This window comes from Leuresthes tenuis, unplaced genomic scaffold (genome assembly GCF_036924035.1).
Source record: "Leuresthes tenuis unplaced genomic scaffold, fLeuTen1.0.hap1 SCAF_5, whole genome shotgun sequence".
NCBI lineage: Eukaryota > Metazoa > Chordata > Actinopteri > Atheriniformes > Atherinopsidae > Leuresthes > Leuresthes tenuis.
Genome location: NW_027325359.1, coordinates 17,824,207 through 17,848,770, shown reverse-complemented (window position 1 = coordinate 17,848,770; position 24,564 = coordinate 17,824,207). Strand labels below are relative to the sequence as shown.

Genomic DNA, 24,564 nt, shown 5'->3' with positions numbered 1-24,564 from the left:
CTTTCTTTTCGACTATAAACACTCAAATTAAACATCGAATTTCTCATTCACAAAGCAGCAGGAGGTAATGCAATCACTTATCAGTTTGAACTCGCTGTGTACTGAGTCGGGAAGAGCTTAAAGTATGTGTCAGTTCACTCCTTAACTAGTTCTCAACTTTAAAGGTCTCTTTAAAGAGTAGTTCTTCGGACTATATGATGTTCTATCCACTTTCAATCGACTGAACTATGTTTTTTCATGCAGCTGACGCTGCAAGCATTTACACCGAACAGTTTTATTTGGCTCAGGTACCTTACCAACCTGTCATCTGATGCTCACCTGACGCCAAATGAAGCGTTGTGTATTGTCAGTATATCACCAACGTTTGTTGTTTTCACGTCGGAGGAATCTTACGACGAGAGCTAAATTGCCGTTAACATGTGACAACAGTCTCCTTCAACAAATAATAAAACCGTTACGTTACAAACTCGACTGGTTAGCCCAAACAAACACCCACATTTAGCTACTTTTGATAGCGCTTTATCAGAACTTTAACTTCTGACTTTGTTGGATGCTAACTTAGCAGCTAAACCTGCTGAACCAGAACACAAATTCAGCAAACGTCTCGTGAAAGGAGCACAAATCCGACTGGCTTTAGTTAAACAACGACAACTTGTACGGCTGTTTCGTGCTTTAGGGAACACGGGTTTAATAATTTAAAAGTACTTCGGCAAATTGCTTGCTTGGGTCCTGCCAACTTAACCCAAAGAAGGAAGAAATGCGGGCTCCTCGGGAAACGCTCGGATACGACGAAGCGTAAAAAGCTGATTCCCGACATCAACGAGCTTAAACTTTTAAACGCGGACATGTGCTTCAAAAAGGTTTGTTTCTCACCTTTCAGCGGTGCGGTGTTTGGAGCCATTTTTCCTGCAGCTGCATTTTTCCATCCACTTGCACCGAGGAGACGTCAGTTCCTGTTGAGGTGTTTGGCGGAGTTTTGGTTGGACACAGTTGGATAGCAGTGTTTCTGCATGGCTGGGTCCCTCTTCGGGGGAAGGTTGAACGGTAAAGCTGCGCCACCGTGTGGACAAAACCCCGTCAGTGTCCAAATGCCAACACTTTATGTGAAGTTTATCTGCGCTAAAGCAGCATTAAAACACAGTTCATTCCAATGGAGTTAAGCGAATCAGCGATGCTAATCTAAAATATTGTCGATTACATATAATTCTAGTCAGTGACAGGTTGTGTTGGACTGCATGGCTTAATTTAAGTACATTCAACTTGATTTATTCATGGTAGATAATTAAGTGCTCTGTGTTTGTTTACGTTCTGCCATTGACACTGTTAATGAAAGACTTTAAATTGGTGGGTATTTGTACAAAACGGTTTTCTATGTTCATATTTAATTGCTGTAGCTTTAAACTCGTAAGTGAGATCATCTAGCAAACGCTGATACTCAATTAAATGAATATTTATGAATCTCCCTGAAATGTATAGGGTTAAAATGCTTCAACACAAGCAATAAAGAAGGTATATATCGCTCAGTACGAGTAATCGCGTATTAATCACTGAATGATACCATTTGTGGCGGTAAACGTTAAGTCCGCCTTCAGCTGCTCTTGTCTGAACGCCACGTACAGTTTGGCTCAACGCAGCTATAAGCCGCTAGTTGAGTTCGATACCCTTTGATTGGCAGGCACAGCACCCAATCAGCTCTCAACGCGACTGTTTTATAAAGAAATTGTACTTTCTCTGTCCAATAGGGGCGGGGGGAGGTGGGACGTTGCCATGGTGATTACAATCTTTTTAGCTGTAGGTTGTGGCTACCTGAGGCTTGTATTGGTGGTAGCCAGATGACAACTGTAAACAAGCTCCGCTGAGTCTCAGGCACTTCGAGCAGCACTTAACGGTGACAGCACTGCACGGAATAAAAAGAGGAGCTCAAAGTAAGCGCCATTTTGCGAGTAAGTCTTATTTTACATACATTTTGATTCATTGAGTTACTATATTTGATTCGCCTTGCTTAGTGGCTTTGTTTTTTTTAACCTCCCCGTGGGATAATGAATTAGCCACTACCATCATCATCACACCACGCTCATTCAACGACATTTTTGGTTAGCATATGTGTTTGTCATCGATTGTGATATACAGGTCTACAACTTTGAAGTTACACGGCTCCGATAGAGGTGTTGTTTTAAATAAAGCTCGCCTTGTCTCTATCCAGCAAACACATGTGTGTTCACAGTCCTTTTCTTGTGGTAGAGCGTTGTGTTTGAGATTAGGACTAACTTGCATAACCTTATCCCGATCTCGTCTCTGTTGTGGCTTTTACTGATTTGGCAATGATGTGGAAACTGAAGGTGTTGTCATAAAGATTAAGCAGTTTGTCCACTTCTGTATCCAGAGCCTAGACAAAAAAATTCACATACTATCATAAAATTGCAAAACTATAATGTTAACAACTAACTGATATATGTTTCTGTTATTTATGGGCTCTTCCTAACCAGATGATGGGGAATAAAGCCTTGGTCCACTGTGGGGTGGTTCTGCTGTGTTTGTGGTTGTGCATCCACTCAGTGCCTATCAATGTGGACAAGGCCAAAGGAAAACCTGTGATGGAGGAACTGGAGCCACCCAAGAGTACTGTGAGTCACAAGTGCATTGTCTAATACAGGGATGTCACATTTAGATGTGGGTTTTACAGAAAATGTAAAAATGTATGTGGATTTGCAGTATCAGAAAAGTACATCTGCCTGTGGGTAAAAGGTTGATGGAAAAACAAACAAAAGCAGTATCAGTTAAGTAGATGTTAATGCTCATTAGCAAGAGTTGGATCAACAAGAAGTTTGGTCTCTTTTTCAGGACACGGGGTTGCACTATGACCGCTACCTCAGGGAAGTCATTGAATTCCTCGAGAAAGACCCTCACTTTAGAGAAAAGCTAAAAAATGCCAATATGGATGACATCAAGGTACACACAATATCATTGTTTTGGTAAGCTGTTTAACAAACTATGCAATTCAACTGTGCCGTGTTGACTCTCGGCTTGCAGCAAGGCAAACTTTCCAAAGAGCTGGACTTTGTCCATCGGAATTTTCGGACTAAGCTGGACGAGTTGAAGAGGGAGGAGATGAGCAGGCTACGAATGCTCATCAAAGCCAAACATGACATCCAGGAAGGCAACGGTGAGAACTGGGTGTTTGTTGCTGACGTGTCAATGACACACTTGTGCTTCTTAAAATTGAACAAAGTCCTCCATAATACAAATCTGCAGTTGAGTCATCATCAAAGTAGGATGTGTCTCTCATGCATAAGAACGTGATGCAATATTGCTATCAGTCATTTTGTTCTTTACTGTAGGAACTCCTGAATGGAAGGTTAAAGTCATAGCTTACCACTGCTTAAAGCAGAAATACCAATATTCTTACAGTTTGTTTAAGTAAATTTGTTTTAAAGCTTAAATAGATCAAGCCGGTGACTGACACTGGCCTCTGGGTCAGTCATGTCTCTCACTCATGAAGCTTGAAATGTCCATGAAACTCCAAGGAAAGAATTTCTAGGACATTCTTCTTACCCTGGAAAGAGTTACCATGGTGTCAGTCCTCTAAATGACGCAGTCTCTCAGTTTTGTTTAATTGTGTCTGAATTAAGTAAAAGCTCTGCTTCATTGTGAAATTCCTGCAGGAGCAATTACACATGACCTAATTGTGTTCTGGTTAAATAAAAGCGGCTTTTATTCCCTCCCTCGTAGGTCATACTATGGACCACCAGGCTCTGCTGAGACAATTTGAGCACCTCAACCACATGAACTCAGAAACCTTCGAGGTGGAGGACCTCAACCGCCTCATCCAATCGGTATACATGCACAGCTGCAGCCACACTGTCAGAAGTGCAAGTGCTTCTGGGCCTTTCTGATTTTTTTTAGGGTACTGTAGTGCTGTTGCATGGATGTGACTGCATCTTATTCACAGCTGTAATCTCACTAAATGACACTGTGGCTCATATTATTTCTATAACTAGTGTTATTGAGCCTATCATTTCCCCTGGCTTTCTTTGATTTTTAGATGCAGTAACTCAAAGGCGTTGATAGCTTGATGTCCTTTGTTGTAAAGGGAGAGTGTGGGCTCACTCGAGATAACGTCATTGGTTTGTAGAGACCAACGTGTTTCCTGTGAACCAAGAATCATGGGGAAGTCGGCTCTCTGGGTTTGCAGTGGAGTTTAAAATCATGCAAACGTGTAGTTTTAGTTGTCTGTGGGGACCAGCTCAGTTCTGTAGACATTTGGTTATGAGTTACACCTTGAAAAGACATGAGAAATGCAAACAATGGTGGTGACAGAGTGTTTTCTTTGCCTGTGATACTTGTATTTGATGCATAACAGTACGCTTCTAAATATTGTCATACTTTATACTATGTAAATATATTAAATACTTGCAGGGCTGTAAACTGTGGACTTAACAGGAGGATGCTGCATAAGAAAAACTAGTTCCAAATACTACTTTAAGGTTCACAGGGTTGGTTTAAGCTTTAGGTTCAGTGTCTTGCCGAAGGCACTGATGATCAACCCTATACCAATCAGAGCCACCTGAGGCAGGGGTGTGCGGTGCATCCTAAATCCTGCCAGAAATATCTCTGTATCTGCTGCTCAGTCATCTGTACAGCAACAAATCTGTAAAATCTAGAAGAAAAATCTCTTGTTCAAGTTTTTTGTTTCTATTTGTAGGCAACCAAAGACCTGGAGAACTTTGACAAGGGCCGCCATGATGAGTTTAAGAGGTACGAGATGATGAAGGAGCATGAGAGGAGGGTGCGCCTGAAGAACATGAATGAGGAGGACCGCAAAAAGGAGGAGCAGCACTATGAGGAGATGAGGAAGAAACACGCCACCCATCCTAAAGTTAACCACCCTGTAAGACACCAACTTTAATCTGGGTCATAAGAAATATTGCAAGGCATTGCAATGTGCAGGTCAGTGGCTTTAGAGAGAATTGCCTGCGAGTGAACGGTGTATCTGTGATGCAAGGCTCTATCCAATCAGCTTTGTGGCATTTGAGCCAAACAGAGCAGACCGTATATCTCTAAACACCTCAGAATTAATCTGACTGTTTCTTTTCGCTGTCACATCAGCAACAAACACTCGTGACCCAGTTCAAGCCATGTACACCCATACTGTCAGATCATTAGCTGCTCAAACCCTTCCCCTTATTTTCTCATCTTTCTCATCCCTCATCTTTCAATAATGCTTTTCCAGAACTGCTCTATTCAAGATTTATTTTGGCCAAGACTTATCTGGCCTTGCTGTGCTTGAGTCTCGATTCTGTTATTCTTTAAATCCAGTTAAATCAATATGAATAAGCATTGGCAGCATAATGAGATCATCCTCATAGTGGCATCTCTGTATGGGAGGGGTTTTAGTTTAATCTGTCCAAGTGCTGCTGCAGACACACTTGCCTTTTTTGTTCTTGTGACTTAGGAAGTTTTTTTTTTCTCTTTGTGGTTGTTCTGTGAAGTCTTCTCTTCATTGTAGACTTGAGTAATGATATGTCTGTCTCATGGAGAGTGGTCCTCACTTGTCTGGATGGTATGAGGGGGGGTTTCTTGCCTTCTAAAGGATCCTTCATAGCACACCACTGTTGTACTCAGTGGATGTGAGGAGTGTTGCTTTGACCACTCCTATGATTGATCCGTTTGTTTTGTTGCCTGTTGTGGGTTCACAGCAACAAGCTCCTAAACGACACTTGGAATGTGCTCTAGGTCTTTTACCTGCCCAGCTGATGAGGAAATAATGAAGAAAAAGGTGTCTGTTGTCAGCTTTGTGTGTGTGTGTGTCCAGGGCAGTGAAGACCAGCTGAAGGAGGTGTGGCACGAGGCAGATGGTTTGGACCCAGAGGACTTTGATCCCAAAACGTTTTTCAAAATGCACGGTAACCTTAGACCATCTATTCTTCTCAAGGCCAAAAAAAACGACTGTAGCTTGAGTTTATTTCTGATTTAATCTCTGTTTAAAATACAACCAACTCTGAATCTAAAATGAAAATTCCTCCTTAGTCCAAAAGTCGGGCTTTGTGGCTACTCTTATTCTCATTTGTATTTTGGATCACATGATATTTTCATTCCTGTCATTTGTTTTGTGTCGCAGACAGCAATGGTGATGGCTTCTTCGATGAGAATGAGCTCGAAGCTCTCTTCACGAAAGAGGTATTCGTTCATTTTATGTCCACAATTTCTTGTCCTTTATGACCTCTGCTTTAGCAAATATTAGCATAACGCATGATGAAGATGATTTTGAGGCAACACTGGCATGTTTCTTCAAGCTGGAGAAGGTGTATAACCCTGAAAACGAAGAGGACGATATGGTTGCGATGGAGGAAGAGAGACTGAGGATGAGGGAGCATGTTATGAATGAGGTGAGCCCCCACAGTAGCAGAACATGCACGGACCTTCTGTCATGTTTATAATCGGTACCATAAAGTTTAGCTCTGACAAGGCTTAGCAAGGCATAAGGCCGTCCATGATCAAATACATTACAGGTTTTACATTATCCATCCATTATCAAGCAGTTCTGTGTCACATGCCATGAATGATTATTAGAGATGGAAAAGGTTTATACAAAACTGTGAGACAAATTGCACACAGACTCGTACACAGATTTTTGGGAAAGCAGGATGGGGAAAAACTGTAAAAGGCTTTTATTTGAGCCTGTGTGGCTAATGATTAATCACGGTGACAGATGTTGAATTAAGCTGCTTCCTGTCCTGATGTTCAGGTGGACACCAACAAAGACAGACTTGTGTCACTGAGTGAATTCATGGCAGCGACCAAGAAACAGGAGTTCTACGAAAAAGACGAGTGGGAGGTAAGAGCTAAAAATGTGAGAGTTTTGCATTTATAACCAGTATTAAATTCAGTTAAGTCATTTTAGAACATGCCTAATTTAAAACGGTTGGATAGCTGCTGTTTCCCTTTAGCATCGTAGATTTATCTTGTTATTCATTATCTCTGTTTCATTAAGAGGAATGAAAATAAAATGAGATTACCCAAATCATTCCTGAAAAAAAAAAAGTGGTTAGTGCTTCAGAGGAAATGACTCAGTTGTGTTACAACTGTTACTTCTGTTGTAAGGTCCTATTTTTGCATAATCATGAAGATGTGACAGTTTCCAACACAAGAAGGGTTTAAAAAAAATCCTGATGCTGAAGATAATAAGGCATGTCGTATGGATGAGATATCTGTTGGGCATTTAAGATTTGCCATTTGTTTTACTGGGTTTTTATTTCATGTCATTTTGCCTGATTCTTTTCAATCTGAAAGCTGGTGAAATAAATTGCAGGGATAATTACCAGCTTATGTATGTAACCTGTATTGCATCCAAGGCCTCGGAGAAGACTGAATGCTGAATACTGAATAGGCTGGAACAGTAAGTCCCGACCTGACACAGACATGTGATTTAGCTTTGAAGGGGATTATTATAACGGGTATAATTCCACTATTTTTGTGTGATTTATTGGTGCTTTAAAGCCTTTGAACCATGACCATGGACCATGTTATTTTACAAGTTACACAACAGATGGATTTCCCAAATCCCTGGTGAGAATTCTGTCTTTTTTGGTATGGTCATCAGACAATGTATTTTTGACTCATTTTATTTTTATCCTTACTCTTGCTGTTTGCTATGTGCCATAAATAAAGTTTAGGAAGAAAAAAAAAAGAATGAGTATATGCTTTAATTCCCTGCCCTCCACAGACTTTAGATCAAAACTCCCTTTACACTGAGGAGGAGCTGAGGCAGTACGAGCAGCAACTGGCCAACGAAGAAAATGACATCAACGTGAAGTCAGTCGAGCTGCAGAAGCAGCGAGAAGAGCTCGAAAAGAAACAGGAAGAACTGAATGCTCAGAAACAGGATCTAAAGCAGGTGAATTAACACAGGCTAAAGCAAACAAAACAATCATTGAGCTGTTTCACTTTTGTAAATCTTGCCTCTGTACATATAAATGCTTGTCAAACTGTAATGTCAGCGATGTGTAGTTGCATTTCAAGCACATTCTTTCATCATAACTTCCCCTTTTCTGTGGAGCTGTTTTAACATTTTCTGCTCGCTCTCTTTGACCAGGCAATGGAAGAAATGGGAAAGATTAAAGCACAAAACTTAATAGACGAGACAAAACGTAAGTATGACGTTGCAGTTAGTGTGTTCTGGTGCCTATTTATCCGAGGAGGGTTAACACGCAGGCTTCCACAGTAACTGGCTCAGTTATAGAATGACAATATCCTGTGTTGCTCTTCCAAAATGTAGATGGACTTGAAGGAGAAATGGAAACTTGTCATGCAATAGGAACACAGACCTCCCCATTTATTCCTTAGTGTGAGTTTAGCTGAAAAAATTGCTAAAGACAACAAATTCCATCTGTTGAACGAATCAAACTCTCCCTACCTCCTGAACCTTTTTAACACAAAACCATAAAGGTTTTTGACCGGAGTAAGAGTAGATTGAGCTATGAACAATGCACCCTTAACAGACGAAACAGTGGTGCAAGCAAATGGAGTGAGAATAGAAAGTCTAATTTTCCTTTTTAGCAGTCTGAGACGCGTAGCAAACACACCTCCAGCGACCTCAAACTAAACTAAACCGGGCACATGCGACTCTTTATTGCAGAGCCTGGATCTCCTGTCGCACCAGCTGTACCAGGAAACAGTCAACCACTGCCCCCTGGTCACCAGCAGCAAGACGTACCAGTGCCAGGACACTCTTAGCAGGCCTCGCCGCTCCGTGGTTATGAATGAACGCGTGCATGTCTGCGACTTTGTTTTTCGTGAGCCCAATTCTGTGTGATTAACATTATTCAAACCATCTGCTGAGGGGGCGTGGGGAGGGGGAGAGAAAAAAGCCTAAACATTAAAAACAAATATGAGAATCTGATACTGTGTGTCGGATTTAGTGCCAGTGCCAACGATGCCCTTCCCCTTACTGGCCAAATCAGCTGAATGAGCCAGACTTGAAATGTGGAGCTGCTCCAGTTTTCTATGTGGACAATAAACCCTTTTGTTTTTGTCTTTTTGTCATTTCAATCACAACAAGGACTCTGTTCTCCCATAGGAAATTCTTTGGGGTGACATGGGGAGGGCAGCGGCTGTATTAATTGAATGTTTTGTTCGTGCACACTGTAGTTTGTTGTGACTGAGGCCATCTCTTACAGGAAGTACCATGAAAATGTATTTTTCTTACGAGAATTACTAAAAGGAAAAAAAACAAACAGTATCAGCGAGTTAAATTGAAAGTTGAAAGCATCCGACTTCAATAGGTTTTCTACTCAGAATGCACATTTCTTACAAATCAGATTCATTTTTTGAGCTGTTGTGTCGTTTGGACCAGATTATTGCAGACCACATGAAGTTACACACTGTATTATGTTTCATTTTTTTAATTATAATTGTGCTGGTGTTAGTGACAGTTATATAAAGATGCTGAAGTGGTTGTTTGTGCTTTGGCATGTGTGTCAATACTCCAAAATGTTCGTAAATGTGTGTCATTTTTCACGATAAAGTACTTTATTTATTGTCTGAAACCACTGGAAAACAACCTGCAGCAGGCAGAATCTGAAAGCTGCTAAAACATAAACTGAAATGACTACATCACAGATTAACAACAGGAATGTGAAAGCAGTAATGTAGAGTTTATTCTCAGGGGAGCTGAGATACAGTTGACGGCTTTATCAGTTTATTTATTATTATTTTCACGTCTCGCATTTAAAAGAGAAAAAATACAAACTCTTTTGTTCTAAGAAGACGTGTGGCCAATCATATAATTAAAAAAAAAAACCCAGCTGCAATCTGTCCAGCATCCTGTGTAATAAGTTCATGTAAATACATGGTTTGAATGTTGATAATAAAATGAATGAGCTTGCAAGTGTGACTTGTATCTTTGCATCCCACACATTTGGGTAAACGAGTTCCTTAAAAACACAATCACATTCAAATCACCGTAAAAAAAAAAAAGTGAAATTATTTTGAAATCTTGAGCGACATTCTGTGAATTTTAAGCTCATAGTGGATCTTTTGATCATTTGTGGACTCCACCGGCTGGTGAGAGTGATGTCACATTTTTACGTATGTTTCGCTTAAGCGCTCCACGAGGTAGGCGCCTGATGTAACCGGTGGGTATTTGTTTGAGCCGTCGAAGCAGGTGATCAGAGCCTCATCGTCTGGGTGGACGAAGAAAGCCAGGGACTGACGCGTGCTGGAGTCTCCAACAGGGGGCAGCAAAACTCTGTGACGCTGAGGCACAGGAACCAACATCAGAAAACCAGAACTCTTTCTGTTTTTACATGTTAATTTGATAATCAAGCTGCAGTTGGTGGCATTTTTGCTATATGCTATTGCATCACAAATATTGCCCTAAAAAAGCTGAGATGGGCGTTGATTAAAGTACATTGAAACATCCGGGGCTGCATTTGAGCTCACTTTCTTCAATCATTTCCCAGCCTCACCATCAGAAATTAATTTCTACAAACATCTGCAATGACACAAATATTGTATCACTTTTTTTAACTCGAGCGCACAGCATTACTCGTCTCCCCAAGCCTCGCAGAGGAATGTCACAGGGAGTTTGGAATTTCAGCGAGCAGTTTATAGGGTTTATCAGTGGTGACTCCACCTCCATGCAACATCACTTGGATATCAAATGATGGAGCATTTGCTCTTAGAAACAAACAAAAACAAATAATACAGAGAAGATTTGAAAAAAAACATGCCCCAAAAGTGAGCAAGGAAAGACACAATTAGAGAAAACGCTTGGACATTGTGGTTTGGTCAGATGTAACTTATCGAACCTAAGCTGTGCTGACATGTTCTTTTTGGAGACAAGAGGCTTTCTCCTGCAACCCTTCCAAGCAAGCTGTACTTGTTCAGTCTTTTTCTAACTGTACTGTCGTGAACTTTTACATTTAACAAGTTAAGGTGAAAGAGGGTTCCTGGTTTGAATCCTGGCTGGGGCCTTTCTGTGTGGCGTTTGCATGTTTTCCCCCACGTGTGTGTGGTTCTCTCCGGGCTACCAGTGCCCAAAAACATGCATGTTAGGTTAAGAGGTGACTCTAAGATTGACCCTCGGAGTGAATGTGGATGGGGTCACAGTTCAGTCATCCAACCATCAGTAATTTTCCCATTAATCCTGCTTCTGCCCCGCTCAGCCTGTCAGCCACACACACCTCATCAGTTCACTCCACTCACCTGTGCACACAGCTGCCTCTCATCACATGCAATCAGCCCAGCATACAGTCACCAGCTCCACACTCAATCCTTTGCCAGATTGTTCTTTGTCATGCAAGTCTTTCCAGCGTTCTCCTGCCAGCCTTCCCGGTACCGACCTCGCCTGTCCCTGATTCGTCTGCCTCCTGGTAATTCGACCCAGCCTTCTGTCCCTGACCAAGAACTTTGCCTCTCCTGATTCCCGTTTGCCGGTTTCTAAACCGTTTGTCTGCCTGCCAGAGTCTCAGTAAAGCCTTGAACTTTTTACCACTGTCTTCTGAGTCCTTTGTACTGAAATTGGACCTAAACACCACCTGTTACAGATGGTCGTCTGTGTCGTTTGTCACTGTGTGGCCCCGTGATGGACTGACAACCAAATGTGGACATGCATTTATAAAAAGTCACAAAGAGGGTTAGGGTTAAAAAACACAAAGACATAAATAAAATTCATCTGTTCAAGTCACCACAGAGATTAACTGATCACTCGTCCAGCGCTGCATCAGGTCAGCAATGTTGACGAGGATGGCTCCGGGGATAGCGGGGGCAGAGATGAATTCACCTGAGCGATTACAGACCTAAAAGGTTGACAAGCGTCAGGTGGATTACATGACAGAAGATACAGTCTGACTCACTTTATGTTTAAGTCACACAATGTGTTAGATTAAACAAACAAAACGATCCAAAAAGCTTGAGTTGAGATTTACTCTTAAAAAGCAAATGATCATCGAAGTCCGGAGCATTAAAGTCAAGGTGGGACTGAATTGAAAACACACTGACAGATTATTTTTTTACTGAATTATCAAACGACACCTGTGCACGTGTCTCCTTTCCAGAGGAGCAGATGTAATTTGTTACCTGCAGACCCTCGGAGCTCTGGAACAGCAGAGTGATGCTGCCGTAGTCTGAATGCTCTCCACATCGCAGCTGACCTTCCTTTGCTTTCTCACAGTTCACTGGGGGATAGTAAAGCGAGCGGAGCGTTGTGCCATTCACATCAGCTGCAAAGAAAACAGCAGCATTGTCACAGTTTGCTTTTTTTTACCTTTTGGCCATGCATAAAAGTTTGGATGAGCGTCAAGATTTACTTCGGCACTGAGAGAACTTTTGGCTGCAGCTATAAAAACAAGCAGGCCTACGAAAGCTTGACTGACATGAGGTTGATCTTTTTTTTTTTTTTTTTAAGTTCTTAGATTTTTTTCTTTCTTCTTGTTAGAAATTTTGCTCCTATTATCTCCATCATTATTCTGTTCCTGCTTTTATAAGATTACATTTAGTCAGTTTGTTGTGTAAAGCAATCTTGTTCAGAAAGGTCCCCAACACTGATATAAGGTCAGTCCCTGCAACGTACAGCTGGAGCCCCAGCGGAGCTGATCTCGTGCTACTGCACAGAGTCAATATGGTGATCGTACTTCCAATTAAACTATGTGCACGCAGGAACACATCTGGGTCCAGAGCCAGACCGAGGGCCATCACCCTCAGCACCCGCAGACTCAGCTCTTTACAGTGCTGGAAAAAAGACGTGTGGATCTCCTGGAAACCTGATAAGGCACCTGATGATGGCCACTTCTACAGAATAGAAAAAGAACAGCCTTTGAAAAACAGGTTTAAAAGAACACTTTTATACTAACAATGTGCCCTGATGGGCAAAATGACCATCATATAAAAACGTATCACTGCGTTTTTCTGATATTCTGTTGCAATGTTAGTTTTTTTTGCGCCACTGTGGAACCATACCAATAGATTTGTGATAACTCACCCAGAACTAAAATGACAGAGAATAGTCTTTTTAAAAACAGATCATTGGTAAATTGACAGACACTGTTTTTTCTTGTACTTTAGCCTTTAAACTGATAAACCCTACCATGGGGTGAATCTAGAGACTTTGTACTATAACTGGAGGGCGGGGGAGTTCTGTAAACGTGCAAATATGAACCCTTACTATGTCAGGGTGAAGAGAAGTAATGTTGAATGACTCCTTCAGATCTCCAGGTCGACTGGGATTCAACCTAAAACAACAATCATCGAGTATTCAAAACCACTTAAATAAAAACTGTGCAGAAAACACGTAAAACGCAGGATTCCCCTGCTTCTAACCTCTCAGTCTCCATTGACACCCAGCCGTGATTAGGACTGTTAGCGAAACATTTCCTGCTAAAAGGCTGTTTCAGCTCATCTGGCTGCAGGAAGAACTTCTTGGATATGTCCATAACACGGTCCACCTATCCAAGACACACCACAGCGAGAGATTCGTTCCACTTTAAGCACTTTCGACACAACATATTTGGAGTTCTTCATAACTGTGCCTCACCTCCTCCCGAAGAATTCCCGAGTTCTTCAAAAAAACAAATCCAACTTCTGTAAAAGCACTTTTCAGCTCTTTGCTCAGGCTGTGCAGCTGCTCGTCAGTCACATCTTTCTCCGTCAGGCTGTAGGCGCCGAAGTCTACCACTGGAATGCTCATTTCTTTTTAAAAGAAATAATGACAAAGTATTTACACGCAGAACTGAAAGCAGAAATGAGACTGCGGGGATATTATTCGTATTCTTATTCGCGTTCTTCCTTCTTCCTTCTTCTTCTTCTTCTTCTTTGATTTTCCTTGGTGTTGCATATGCCGCCATCTACTGGACTAAATTTCTTTTTCCCCCCTATTTCTTCTTTTCTATATTCTTTTAATTATTCCAGTTGACCCCAGGAATCTTGAAATTAATTTTCTCCCTTCTTTAGCTTTACCAGCTTCTACTATGTTTTTTTCAGATTATATTCTCTTATTCCTGCCTTCTGCAGCTGTGATACCTTTTGGTCGAAGAGAGTAATTGGTTCATATTGTGAATAATTTACATACACAAGGTAATAAATAAGTTCATAGTTAATAAATAGGAAAAGTAATTTCATGCTAAAAACGGGTAAAATGTTTTGGGTAAAAAATCTATTCAGAGTGAGTCCTCTATCGCAAACGATCTTTGTTGTATTGTGCGTGCAGCTCCGCGAGCGCTCCATCATAGTACAATCTTTGGCGTATGTGCTACAGTAATGCGAAAAAGTGCTTCAGAAACAAGTGAACAAAGTTCATGTACATGTTAAAACGTTCGTCTTTGTGACTATTAATGTGTTAAGAAATCACTTGAATATGGGTTGAATTATTTGGTTGGTTCAAATGCGGTGCTAATGTGACGCACATGATGTTTAAACTAGGCTAATCAAGTGTGGTGTTAACATGTGTGTATTATATAGCAATTTGTTTTTGCTTTTCTGCATATTTCAGTTACAAAACATAAAGATCTTAAGCTAAAATCAGGAAAAGAAAGCCTTGTGTGGAGACCTGTTGTTCGCAAGCTGTCTAGCTTCATATAGTCACGTGTTGTGAGGGCAGCATAGCAGCCCTATCTTCATTCTTTCCCTCTCCCTTCCATATTTCGGACATGCTATCATCACATGTTCCACTGTCTCCCTCTCCTCACAGTAAGACTGCCCAGTTGGATGTTTCCCCATTATCTTAAGTGTATTATTCAGTTCAACAATGTCCTATTCTTATCCTGCTCATAATTGTTTGTTCTGTTCTGTCCATAACACCCTGCCTCTCCTGCTACACTCTGTAATTTATATAAATGTCTTCCTTTTTCCTGGTTCTTCCAATATTGATTCCACTATTTGATTATTTCTTTCCAAACTAAACTTTTCCCCTCTGTTTTTGATCATTTTACTTTCATTTCCACCACCTCTTTCTTCACTGCCTCCTTTGCAGCTTTGTCTGCTTTTTCATTTCCTTTTATTCCTACATGAGCTGGTACCCACATGAACACTATTTCCCTGCCCTGTAGCGTTAACCTGGATATTTTTAACTGAATTTCATATAAAATTTCCTGACGTGTTTTTGCTGTTCTGTTTTTAATACTTAAGAGTAATGAAAATGAATCGCTACATATAACTATTCTCCTATCCCTCACACCCTCCACCCAGTCTATTGCTAGCAATATTGCACATAATTCCACTGCATATACACTTAAATGATCCGATGTTCTTCTTGAAATTGTCATATTATAAATGAGAACCACCATTGCTGGTGCTGTTACTCCTGTTGCCTGTTCTTTGGACCCATCTATTCTTTATATTTTTCCTCCACGTAGTTATAAAATTCCTGTACTAGATCTACTGTTTTATTTAGTTCCTTGATGTTCCACATATTTAAGTCTACATTTGTTTCTTGTAACATCCATTTTGGTATCGTTGTCCAAAGAACTTTTGGGCTGAATTCCATGTGTTGTATCTGTAGTTGTTCTGCCAAACTCTCACTGACCATTAATCCCCCCTCACTTAAATGTTTGATCATAGTGTAACATATCGCATCTTTGCCTGGCGCACTCCTTCTTGTATTTTCTATTGCTCTTTTTCATTTCTTGTAAATGGTACATCTAATTCATTTTCTCTACTTTCCTTTCTTTTTATCACTTCCCTGTTTTCATCTCTATTTTTCTTCCTGCCATATCTTCCTTCCTCAGTTAAATTATTTGAACTGTGCACCGCAACAAAGGTTTTAACCATTAATTCCGCCTTTTCTTTATCAGTTATAGCCACTTCATCTCCAGAACTCAGAACTGGATAATTCCAGTCCTTCCTATCCCCATCCCTTTACCTCAACATTCCCCATACTTCTCCTATCTTCGTTTTGCTCCCAATCGAGCCACAAAACTTGTTTTCCTTACCATTGCTTGCGCTTGCTTATATTGAATCATATGTTGACAGTTATCTTTTAACTAACTTAAAACGCTTTATTTCTACTCTTTATAGCTTGTTTGCATTTTTCATCCCACCATGGTACTAACTAATTTTTCTTTCTCCCTGAACTTTTAGGTATATAGCTGTTTGCTGCTGATATGATCCCCTGCTTCATGTCCCTGTCCAGCATTTCCACCTCTATGTTTTCACTAATCCGAGCCAGATTTTTTTGTTTTCCTTTGTGAACTCTATCCAATTAGCTTTTTCTAAGATCCATCTTCCCCCTCCTCTCTCCGTGTCCTGCACTGTCGCTATATTTATTTTGTTATATACAGGGTCGTATGCAGGGCCCAAAAAATACTGAGGTCATGATTCAGAACTTCTGGGCGGGTTCGGGGTATGTTCCCCCGGAATTTTTTTAAATTCCGTTATTTAAATCTGTCCATTTTCAGAGTCTTAAGGAGCAAAAACAACATCATCTTGACTTTTAGGCTTATTTGCTTTGTTTGTTATCAGAGAACATCAGCCTCATCCTAAACGAGTTACATGTAAAACTGGAGAATGAATTTCATCAAGTCATGGATTAGGAATAAAGAGGAATTAACTGTCCTGGGACCGAGGGATAATATATACAAATTCTTCATATTTCCTTCAGTATTTACAATAGATACCGAAGCCCTATTACACTATCATGTTGATGATAGTGCCTTATCTGTTCACTCTTGTTAAGGAAAGCCAGCTTTTGAACACATTTCTATTATAATCTTACACAATACTTCAATTATCACGCATTATACTTTTAAAACGTATACAGTTATAATAGTCTCTTCCTTTAATAGTACCTGCTCTCCCTCTATCTCTCTCTTCACTGCTCCTCTTCTTGCTGCTTGGCCCAAAGATGAGCTTGGTTTGGCTCAGCCTTTTCCTCCCTGTCCTGTTTTCCCTTTAGTGACAAATATAAACACAGTCAAATAATAAACTGATAGAAATGAAAACAATACGCCATTTCAACATCATGTATTCAGAAATGTCAGAAATCTTAAAAAACCTTGAGGGCGGTGCAGAACTTTTGAAATTTGAGGCAAAAATGGGGCATTCTGTGTTTTAATAAACATTCAACCAGTCCGGCCCATGTATTTAACTTTGAAATCCCTGCTTTAGCGTATGTGACTTCTCCTACTTGCGCTCTGATTATTTTTGTAATTTTCAATGGGTCCATTTTTTTAAACTCCCCCTTCACCTTCAAATCTCACCACTCCATTAAAGTCTCCCTTCTTCCTGTACCTCTCCTCGTCTCCCTGTCCCTTCGAAGCAATCTTTATCTTCTTTCTCCCACTTTCCCCTTTCCTCCTCTCCCTACTTGCGCCCATTCACCACCCTCTTGATCAATCTCACACTCCTCTTCACTCATCTCCGTCCTGTTGCCACTATCTCTGTCCCACTCCTTTCCCTCCATTTTACACCCGCTTACAGAAAGTAGCGCTCGGATACCGCTACCGGACCTATACAGGCCGTCGGCCGATGCCCCCACTCTACTCTCCTTAAGTTACCTACCGACCTTTTACACTCTAGTGATGATGTTAAACACTTTCCTTAATTCACTTTTTACTCGTTTTTTTAATTTACCGCACTCCACCAAACTATCCGTCGCTTTAACTGCATGGTTTATAACCTGTAAAGATTCATTTGTGCTTCTGCGTCACGTCGACGGCGTAGGCGCGACCCTTGCCGTTTTGCGGGTCATGTGACATTCTCCAGCCAATGGGAAACATTTCCCATGAGACAGAATCACAGCAGCGGACTATCTCTCACCTTTGGATCCTGATTGCAGGTGTGTTGTGAAGGTGACAATTGGCCGTAACATGATTTAACATTTCTGCAGGCTGAAGATTGAAACAGTAGCTGAAGTGACGGATTTCCCCATTCTCGGCTTGTTGTTGTTAAAATATATTCGAGAACATGTTTGATCTGAAGAAAGACTGGAGCATCTCCTTGGCAGGATGCGGTTTCATGGGAATTTATTATGTCGGTGTCACCAGCTGCATCCTCGAACGGTTCCCTCGCTTCATTCGAGACGCCTCTAAGATCTATGGCGCTTCTGCAGGTTCTCTGATGGCTGCTGTTCTTACTTTGGGAATCCCTCTCGGTGAGCTGTTGGTCTACTTTCGGCCTCTTTCAAATATATTTACTTTATATCCACATCAGGTATCACCAATTCCGTAAGACAACAATATTGAAGATTTCCTTTTAACCTCTTGAGGTCTTTATACAATCCAGCTCAGATTTATGGGAAAAAAACTTTTTCTCTGCTTGAGAGCAAATATTTGGGGGAGTGACCACCAGCCCAAATCCTTGAGCCGTTCAGATTTGCAGTGCACTTTTACAGACCCATTTCCCTCATCTCTATCTTCATCAAACTCCACATCGGCTGCATTCGCTGTACCTGAAAATGGGAAATTAAATCTCTTTTTTTTTTTGTTTCAGCGGATTCTCATATGCATTGATGTACTTGGCTTTACTTAAGGAAGGAATGAGTTAAAAATATCATTGAATGCATCATCAGCACCAACAGCAGTTCAGTTATTATAAAAACAAACTTGTAACAATCTGTGAAACACTATTCATATAAGCAACAGTTCTTAACATTAGCCACTAAAAATTCAAAGAAAACACAGAGGAATGTATCGAGAATGAAGCCCAAGGTTTATGGAGCCAACATATGATGGAAGAATTAAAAGAGTGATTAATACCTGCTGTCTGTGGCTGAACTGCAAACAAGGGAAATGTTAGTAAAATATATATATATCAGTTTGATGTGTGGTAGTTTGAGCTTGTTTTCCTCTGTGTGTTGGTGTGAGCTTTGTGGCTATTTGATGTATGCTCTATTATAAGGTTATAACCGGTGTAGGAGTGATATATTGTTTTGCTCATCATTATTGGGGGTTTGATTTGTTTGGTCTGGTTGCCACGGTGATATGTGGGGTTTTGGGTCACATGGGCGTAGACAGCTGTAGGTTATAATAGGGGCTGAATCTCCAACTCTTGGGCAGGAGAGAGGCGAGTTAGGAAATTAGGAAGCTGTTATTTTTGTTGACCGCCTTTTGTTTAGTTTGATTGCTTTGATACATACGCAAACAGTGTACATGTTCTTCCATCTTAATTGCGCGTGTAGAAGCCACCAGTAACGTTTTGTGTTTCTTATTAAATATATTGAAACTTACCAGCGTGTCATACAAATATACAAGACCTATTCTCAGCCTCTCAAGCGACTTTAGAGGGATTGGAAAGCCGTCGTATATTACTTAGTGTAATTTATGTCCAAACCTATGGCATATTTGCACTGTACTACCTATCTCAGATAAGACACACCTCACAGAAGAGAGGGTTTTGCAATGGATTCAAGTAGCTCAGTCCACCCCAAAAACCCGCTGCTACAACCAAAGGTGCGGAGGTGTGAGGACATAGTTGAGAAGAGAACTGGGGTACTCTGTCTTTGTGGTATTTTGACCAAAGAATTTCATTTAGACTGTAAGAAATTGCGGCATCTTGTGAAAAATTGGCACGTGTCTCCTTTAGTTTCTTAATTTCATGGACATACTTGGAAGCTGCTGAAACATTCACCTGTGCAGTTGTCACCTGCTTTGGGGATCTCACTTTGTGAATCTGAGCATATCTCGCTGTATATTTAGCTTAGGAAAGTGGGTTATTTACTATGTTTGGTAGCAAAACCCAACAAAGACATCACATTTAACTATTTTAAAGAGTTAAAAAATGAAATGCTAACTTGGACTTGAATCATTTAAATTTCAAAAGTGTGTGCTCCGTTGTCAGTATTAGTATTGTGGTTCCATAGTTTCACCATGGAAAGTATCTGAATACTCTAACTCTGTCCTCTGTGCAGATAAATGCTGCGCTGATTTGATGTACATGGCCAAAGAAGCCAGGAAGCACAGACTTGGCCCCTTACATCCAGCTTACAACCTGCTACAGTTAGTACAGGAATCTCTGCTGGAAATGCTTCCACAGGACGCTCACATTCGAGCCTCTGGGAAGCTCTGCGTGTCCCTGACCAAAATGTCTGATGGGAAGAACATACTGGTCTCACAGTTTGACAGCAGAGATGAGCTCATTCAGGTAAACAGCTTGGGAGATAGGCTGGCACTTTGGATAGATTGAGCTCATCAGAAGCCAGGAGACGTAGTCATCATTGTCTTTCACAATTATTTAGATCCTTAAAAGCTGACTTGAGAGATTTTGTACTTGTGGGAGAAAAAATTCTTGAGAAAGTGATCTCTACCTGAAGAAGAGAAATTCTGCTGGAGTTATTGGGGCAGGGGTTAAATGCTAATTAATAAAAAAGTGCTTTTTGTTTTATGTTTGTGCTGCTGATATCTGTCTTTTCCAGGCCCTTGTATGCAGCTGCTTTGTCCCCCTCTACTGTGGTGTTATTCCACCTACCTACCGCGGAGTGGTGAGTGAACCACTTCTTAACTTCTTCGTTAAGCAGGCCAATATGAAATTCAAATCATGGAGGTTTAGCAAATGTACAGAATCTTGGATGAGGTTTTTCTTGCCACAGCATCTTGGTTTCTGTCAGAGTTCAACAGAAAGCAGTTACTGGATTAATCAAAACTGTGATAAGGTTTTGATATACCCGTTTGTCAACATTTGTCATTACGACATTCTACAGGTTTTCCTAACGATCAACACGTTCCCTTCCTATTCAGCACTATGTGGATGGTGCTGTCAGTGACAATCTGCCTCGCTGTCACCTGGGAAACACAATCACAGTGTCTCCGTATGCCGGTGAGAGTGACCTCTGTCCACGAGCGAGCACACTCACCTTCCATGAGGTGCGCTTCAACAATGTCAGCATCCAAGTCAACTCGGAGAACTTGTACAGAGTGACCAGCACTTTCTTCCCCCCAGATCCTGAGGTGAGATTCTGGTGGCTCCTGTTTCTGACAGCAAGCCACAGCAGTATGATGCCAGAGAAAATATAAATGTTTTAACAAGCAATTAGGATTATACCAGTGTTTAATTTTTTTTCTTTCAAATAATTCAGTATATAAAGCACAAGCTATGTCCTTTTTTTTCTTTTAGTTTGTTCTCTGCATTCTCACTGGATTGCAAGCAGGTTTGTGTCACATAACTATTTTGTTTTTGTGTTCATGTTGATCATCTGAACATAGACATATTTGGCTGATATGTTTGAGAGTTGAAAAAGAGACCTTAAAGTTGCAGTGTGCAACAACAACAGAGATCTATGACGGAAATAAAGGTCTAAAAGGCGCCCCATTAGTGGCAGCCTGCTGCAGTAGTTCTGTTCATGTTTCTCTGTATCTTGTCTCTGTATCCCATAATCTTGGAAATATTGGAATTTTTTTTGTTTGTTCTTTTTAAAAAAATTTCTCCACTGGTTTGGTTGTTGTGCATCTCGAATAATTTCTGACGATGACAATTCTGACATTTTCTTTTACATCTGTTATGATGCACAACCACGGCAACAGGAAAGTTGTTTGCATGTGGGAGCAGCTGACTGGGCTTTTCAAAGCACAAACAATGACTGAAATAAAATTCCAGCTGAAGAGGTGATGCCTAGGATGCAGAGCAGGAACAAAGTGGAGAGAAAGGAAGAGGAAGTTTAAACCATTTCTTCCCTTGATCATCATGGGCTCCAATCAATTGACAAGATTGGAGCCCTAACAGGGGCATAGTGGGCATATCAGTAAGGCAATATTATTTGTTTCACTGAGACATGGCTGCAGGAATGACTAACACCTCTCTAGTAGGCTTTTAGGCAATATATCCAGACAGAGACTGCAGACAGAGAGGTAACAGTAAAAGAGGAGCGCGTGCAGACCTAGTTAACAACAGATAGCATAATCCTAATCCTAGCATAATAATGTGTGGAGTTTGCATGTTCTCCCCATGTATGCGTGGGTTCTCTCCGGATACTCCGGCTTCCTCCCACCGTCCAAAAACATGCATGTTTGGTTAAGTGGTGTCTCTAAAATTGTCCTTAGGAGAGTGTGTGCGGTTGTTTGTCTCGTTTGTTTCTGTGTGGCTCTGTGATGGGCTGGCGACCTGTCCCCTGCCTCTCACCCGATGACCACTCGGATAGATACCCCCCCCCGCAACCCAACCGATGGATTAAGCGGGTATAGAAAATGGATGGATGGAAGTTTCTGTCAATGTTGTTACATGCTGATTGCAACATCAACGGCTAAATTGTTGCCAAGCCAAAAAAATAACAACCCCTATCTATTCATGGCGACCTCTGAAGATCCTCAGATTCTCATTTTTATTTCATTTATACGTAGTTTCTCTTTCACAATTAGTTTAGTATTATTGAGTTGAATTCATTGAGCTGAATCAAATCGAATTGAATTAAATGTAACAGAATTAAAAGAAAATGTAGAAGAAGATTACTGTTCAGAGGGCAACGAAGAAGAAGATACTGAAGGAATCAATGGTTGTGAATGCAGTTTTGGAAGAAGTTTGAAGGTACATATTTAAGAAATAGAGGATCGTGCTTATTAGATAATGCAGGACCAGGCATGGCGCATGAATCAACTTCTTCAAAGAAGCAAAAATGTAAAGAGGCAAAGCAAGTTTGAGATAGATGAAGGCAGAAAACAAGAATAAACATGGGTGTGGCTTTTTCCTAGATGTAATTCATTGATTAATGATAAAGGCCTCCTTGAGAGATAATTTAGTCTACACATATAGATGTAATTTGTTGCGAGACAATGGGTGCAAGAAATTTTAGTTGATTGCTATTTTTAACTTGACCAATCATTTTGCATTAAATGCCCTATCTATCTACTATATGGTAATCATGCATAAAGAAAAGAGACATCATACTGGATGTTCGATCATTATGGTAGATGATATAGGTCTGTTTTTGTGCATCTGGCATTGGAGGTATTAAATGTATCAAAGGTATGATGAAATGAGAAGATTACCAAGTCACTTTGATACAAAATGTAGTACCTAATGCAAGAAAACTAAGTAAGAGGCAAAGGTCTTCTGTCTCTCAGTAGGGCAAGAGACCAAAGCAAACATTTAACAACACAAAAAAGTGGTAAAAACAAAAAAAGGTGAACTGCTCTAAATAGGCCAGCAATGAGCAATGAGTCCTGGCCTAGATCCCTTTAAAACCTTTGGAAAAAAGTGGAAATGATCCATTACAATAATAACTCCTGTAAACTTAAGAGAGCTTGAATGTGTACCAGGGGTTAGAAAAAAAATGTTGCTTGCATATATTTCTGTGTTTAAAGTTCAGGGGTGCAATTCAGGGTTTTTTTTCTTTCCAGAGGAGATGAAAATCTGAATCTAACATTTGTTGTTGAAGTTGTGTTTGAACCAGCGTGTGGCTATGAGCTGACAAGGATAAACAGAATATAAAATGCTGTGTCTATCATGCTGCCACTGGACAGCTAGTGATATTGTATAGACTGAATAGCCAGAGCTTGCATATTCATCAAGCTTTCTTGGAACACACAGGCAATGGCTGAAATCTGCCAGAATGGCTACATGGATGCTCTTCGCTTCCTGCAAGAAAACAGTAAGGATGATTTGTCACGTCTGTAAAAATCACGTAAAAAGAAAGTTGAGAAGAAGAGTATTTAACCTATCCAGCAAAAGCATCTAATAGCCTAGAAAATCATTTCTATAAGAGCTCCACTATCAAATGTTGTGTTTGGGTGCTTGTAATTCCTGATCATTTATATTTTAATTGCTCACCACAGATCTGATCAGCAGCGATTTGCCCTTGAGGGGGTTGGAGGGTAATGCAACCAAGGATGTTTGTTGTGAGCAGGTCAAAGAGCCCAGTGAAGCTGTAAATTCAAATGAGAAAACAGAGCGGTGTGGACAGAAACAGCCTCAGACAGATCACTGGTGGTTGGATCCAAAGCTCAAAGAAAACCTTCCAGTTAACATTCAAAGGGGTAAGGACAGTCACTGATATGCTTGTGCTCAGCAGAGAAATCCTCCATTACTCTACAGCTCAGTCTGTATTATCAGTCTAAAGCACATAAAGAACCATGTTTTTAATTGTACTTGTGGCAGTCTTGTGTCAGGCCTGCAGAGAGACACACACTGCTGGTGGTCTGTTGACCCACATGACAGGCTACTTGCCAAAGAAAGTGACATCTTATCTGCCTTTTGAATCAGCTCGGTCTCTTGCTCAGAGGTAACATCCTGAATGAACTGCTATGCAATGTCCACCACATCAAATCAAATATTTATCTTCATGCCAAAAACAAGATAATAGGCTACCAAACTGGACAAACATGGGGCACAATTTTCTTTTTCTTGTACTATAAAATAAACATAAAAAGAACTTTAATTCTCAACACCTATGCACTGGTTAACTAGAATCTATTACATCATAAGAGGAAGATTCAATAGATTCTAAATAGATTTGTAGATTTGATTTACATTACAGTTTAGAGTCTTTTTCTGTGCTGTTATGCACAAATTTGACTCTCAGTGACTCTGATTTCTCCTTCTAGAGTAAAGCAATGGATCCCAGATGTACCAACAAACATTAACTGGCTCTTTAGCATGGTTAGAGACAAACAAGCCTTGGAAGGCAAGGTGGAGGACAGTATCAGGTAG

The 24,564-nt window shown here is 40.6% G+C and overlaps 4 protein-coding genes across 5 annotated transcripts in view; 2 read left to right on the top strand and 2 right to left on the bottom strand.

Annotated features, from left to right (window-relative positions):
• Positions 1–973, bottom strand: part of pik3c2a (phosphatidylinositol-4-phosphate 3-kinase, catalytic subunit type 2 alpha) — a 39,455-nt gene extending 38,482 nt beyond the window's left edge. The window contains exon 1 of the mRNA XM_072386358.1: positions 874–973. The gene's annotated coding sequence lies outside the window, so the exon portion shown is untranslated. The remainder of the gene's footprint in view (positions 1–873) is intronic.
• An 835-nt stretch (positions 974–1,808) lies between these two features.
• LOC140307460 (nucleobindin-2-like) lies at positions 1,809–9,890 on the top strand. Of its 2 annotated transcripts, none has more exons than XM_072386359.1 (13): positions 1,809–1,943; positions 2,487–2,624; positions 2,842–2,949; positions 3,031–3,163; positions 3,730–3,833; positions 4,703–4,888; positions 5,813–5,903; positions 6,119–6,177; positions 6,294–6,386; positions 6,746–6,835; positions 7,724–7,894; positions 8,093–8,147; positions 8,636–9,890. In XM_072386359.1, the coding sequence occupies exons 2-13, from the start codon at positions 2,487–2,489 to the stop codon at positions 8,731–8,733; spliced, it is 1,326 nt and encodes a 441-aa protein (XP_072242460.1). In that variant the 5' UTR covers positions 1,809–1,943; the 3' UTR covers positions 8,734–9,890. The 2 variants fall into 2 exon arrangements, with proteins under 2 accessions (XP_072242460.1, XP_072242462.1); XM_072386361.1 differs by having other exon boundaries at positions 1,811–1,925.
• On the bottom strand, positions 9,510–13,790 carry LOC140307462 (uncharacterized). Its single transcript, XM_072386362.1, has 7 exons — positions 13,532–13,790; positions 13,318–13,442; positions 13,163–13,229; positions 12,633–12,789; positions 12,079–12,221; positions 11,688–11,798; positions 9,510–10,254 (listed from the first exon to the last, which is right to left on the bottom strand). The coding sequence occupies exons 1-7, from the start codon at positions 13,682–13,684 to the stop codon at positions 10,075–10,077; spliced, it is 936 nt and encodes a 311-aa protein (XP_072242463.1). The 5' UTR covers positions 13,685–13,790; the 3' UTR covers positions 9,510–10,074.
• A 4,105-nt stretch (positions 13,791–17,895) lies between these two features.
• Positions 17,896–24,564, top strand: LOC140306662 (patatin-like phospholipase domain-containing protein 2). The gene is made up of 8 exons (XM_072385264.1): positions 17,896–18,082; positions 19,838–20,070; positions 20,342–20,407; positions 20,664–20,873; positions 23,446–23,506; positions 23,691–23,891; positions 24,013–24,136; positions 24,459–24,564. Exons 1-8 carry the CDS (start codon positions 17,896–17,898, stop codon positions 24,562–24,564), a joined length of 1,188 nt encoding a protein of 395 aa, XP_072241365.1.

What these genes read in the sequence shown, in the direction of transcription:
- LOC140306662 (XM_072385264.1), top strand. Translation starts at nt 17,896, where the DNA reads ATGTTTGATCTGAAGAAAGACTGGAGCATCTCCTTGGCAGGATGCGGT. An exon ending in TACTTTGGGAATCCCTCTCG is followed by an intron (nt 18,083 to 19,837) that starts GTGAGCTGTTGG and finishes TCCTCTGTGCAG; the next exon opens with ATAAATGCTGCGCTGATTTG. An exon ending in TCGCTTCCTGCAAGAAAACA is followed by an intron (nt 23,507 to 23,690) that starts GTAAGGATGATT and finishes TGCTCACCACAG; the next exon opens with ATCTGATCAGCAGCGATTTG.
- LOC140307460 (XM_072386359.1), top strand. Translation starts at nt 2,487, where the DNA reads ATGATGGGGAATAAAGCCTTGGTCCACTGTGGGGTGGTTCTGCTGTGT. An exon ending in TCAACCGCCTCATCCAATCG is followed by an intron (nt 3,834 to 4,702) that starts GTATACATGCAC and finishes TTCTATTTGTAG; the next exon opens with GCAACCAAAGACCTGGAGAA. An exon ending in AAGCTCTCTTCACGAAAGAG is followed by an intron (nt 6,178 to 6,293) that starts GTATTCGTTCAT and finishes TGTTTCTTCAAG; the next exon opens with CTGGAGAAGGTGTATAACCC.
- LOC140307462 (XM_072386362.1), bottom strand. Translation starts at nt 13,684, where the DNA reads ATGAGCATTCCAGTGGTAGACTTCGGCGCCTACAGCCTGACGGAGAAA. An exon ending in CGGGAATTCTTCGGGAGGAG is followed by an intron (nt 13,443 to 13,531) that starts GTGAGGCACAGT and finishes TGTCTTGGATAG; the next exon opens with GTGGACCGTGTTATGGACAT. An exon ending in AGAGCTCCGAGGGTCTGCAG is followed by an intron (nt 11,799 to 12,078) that starts GTAACAAATTAC and finishes TCAACCTTTTAG; the next exon opens with GTCTGTAATCGCTCAGGTGA.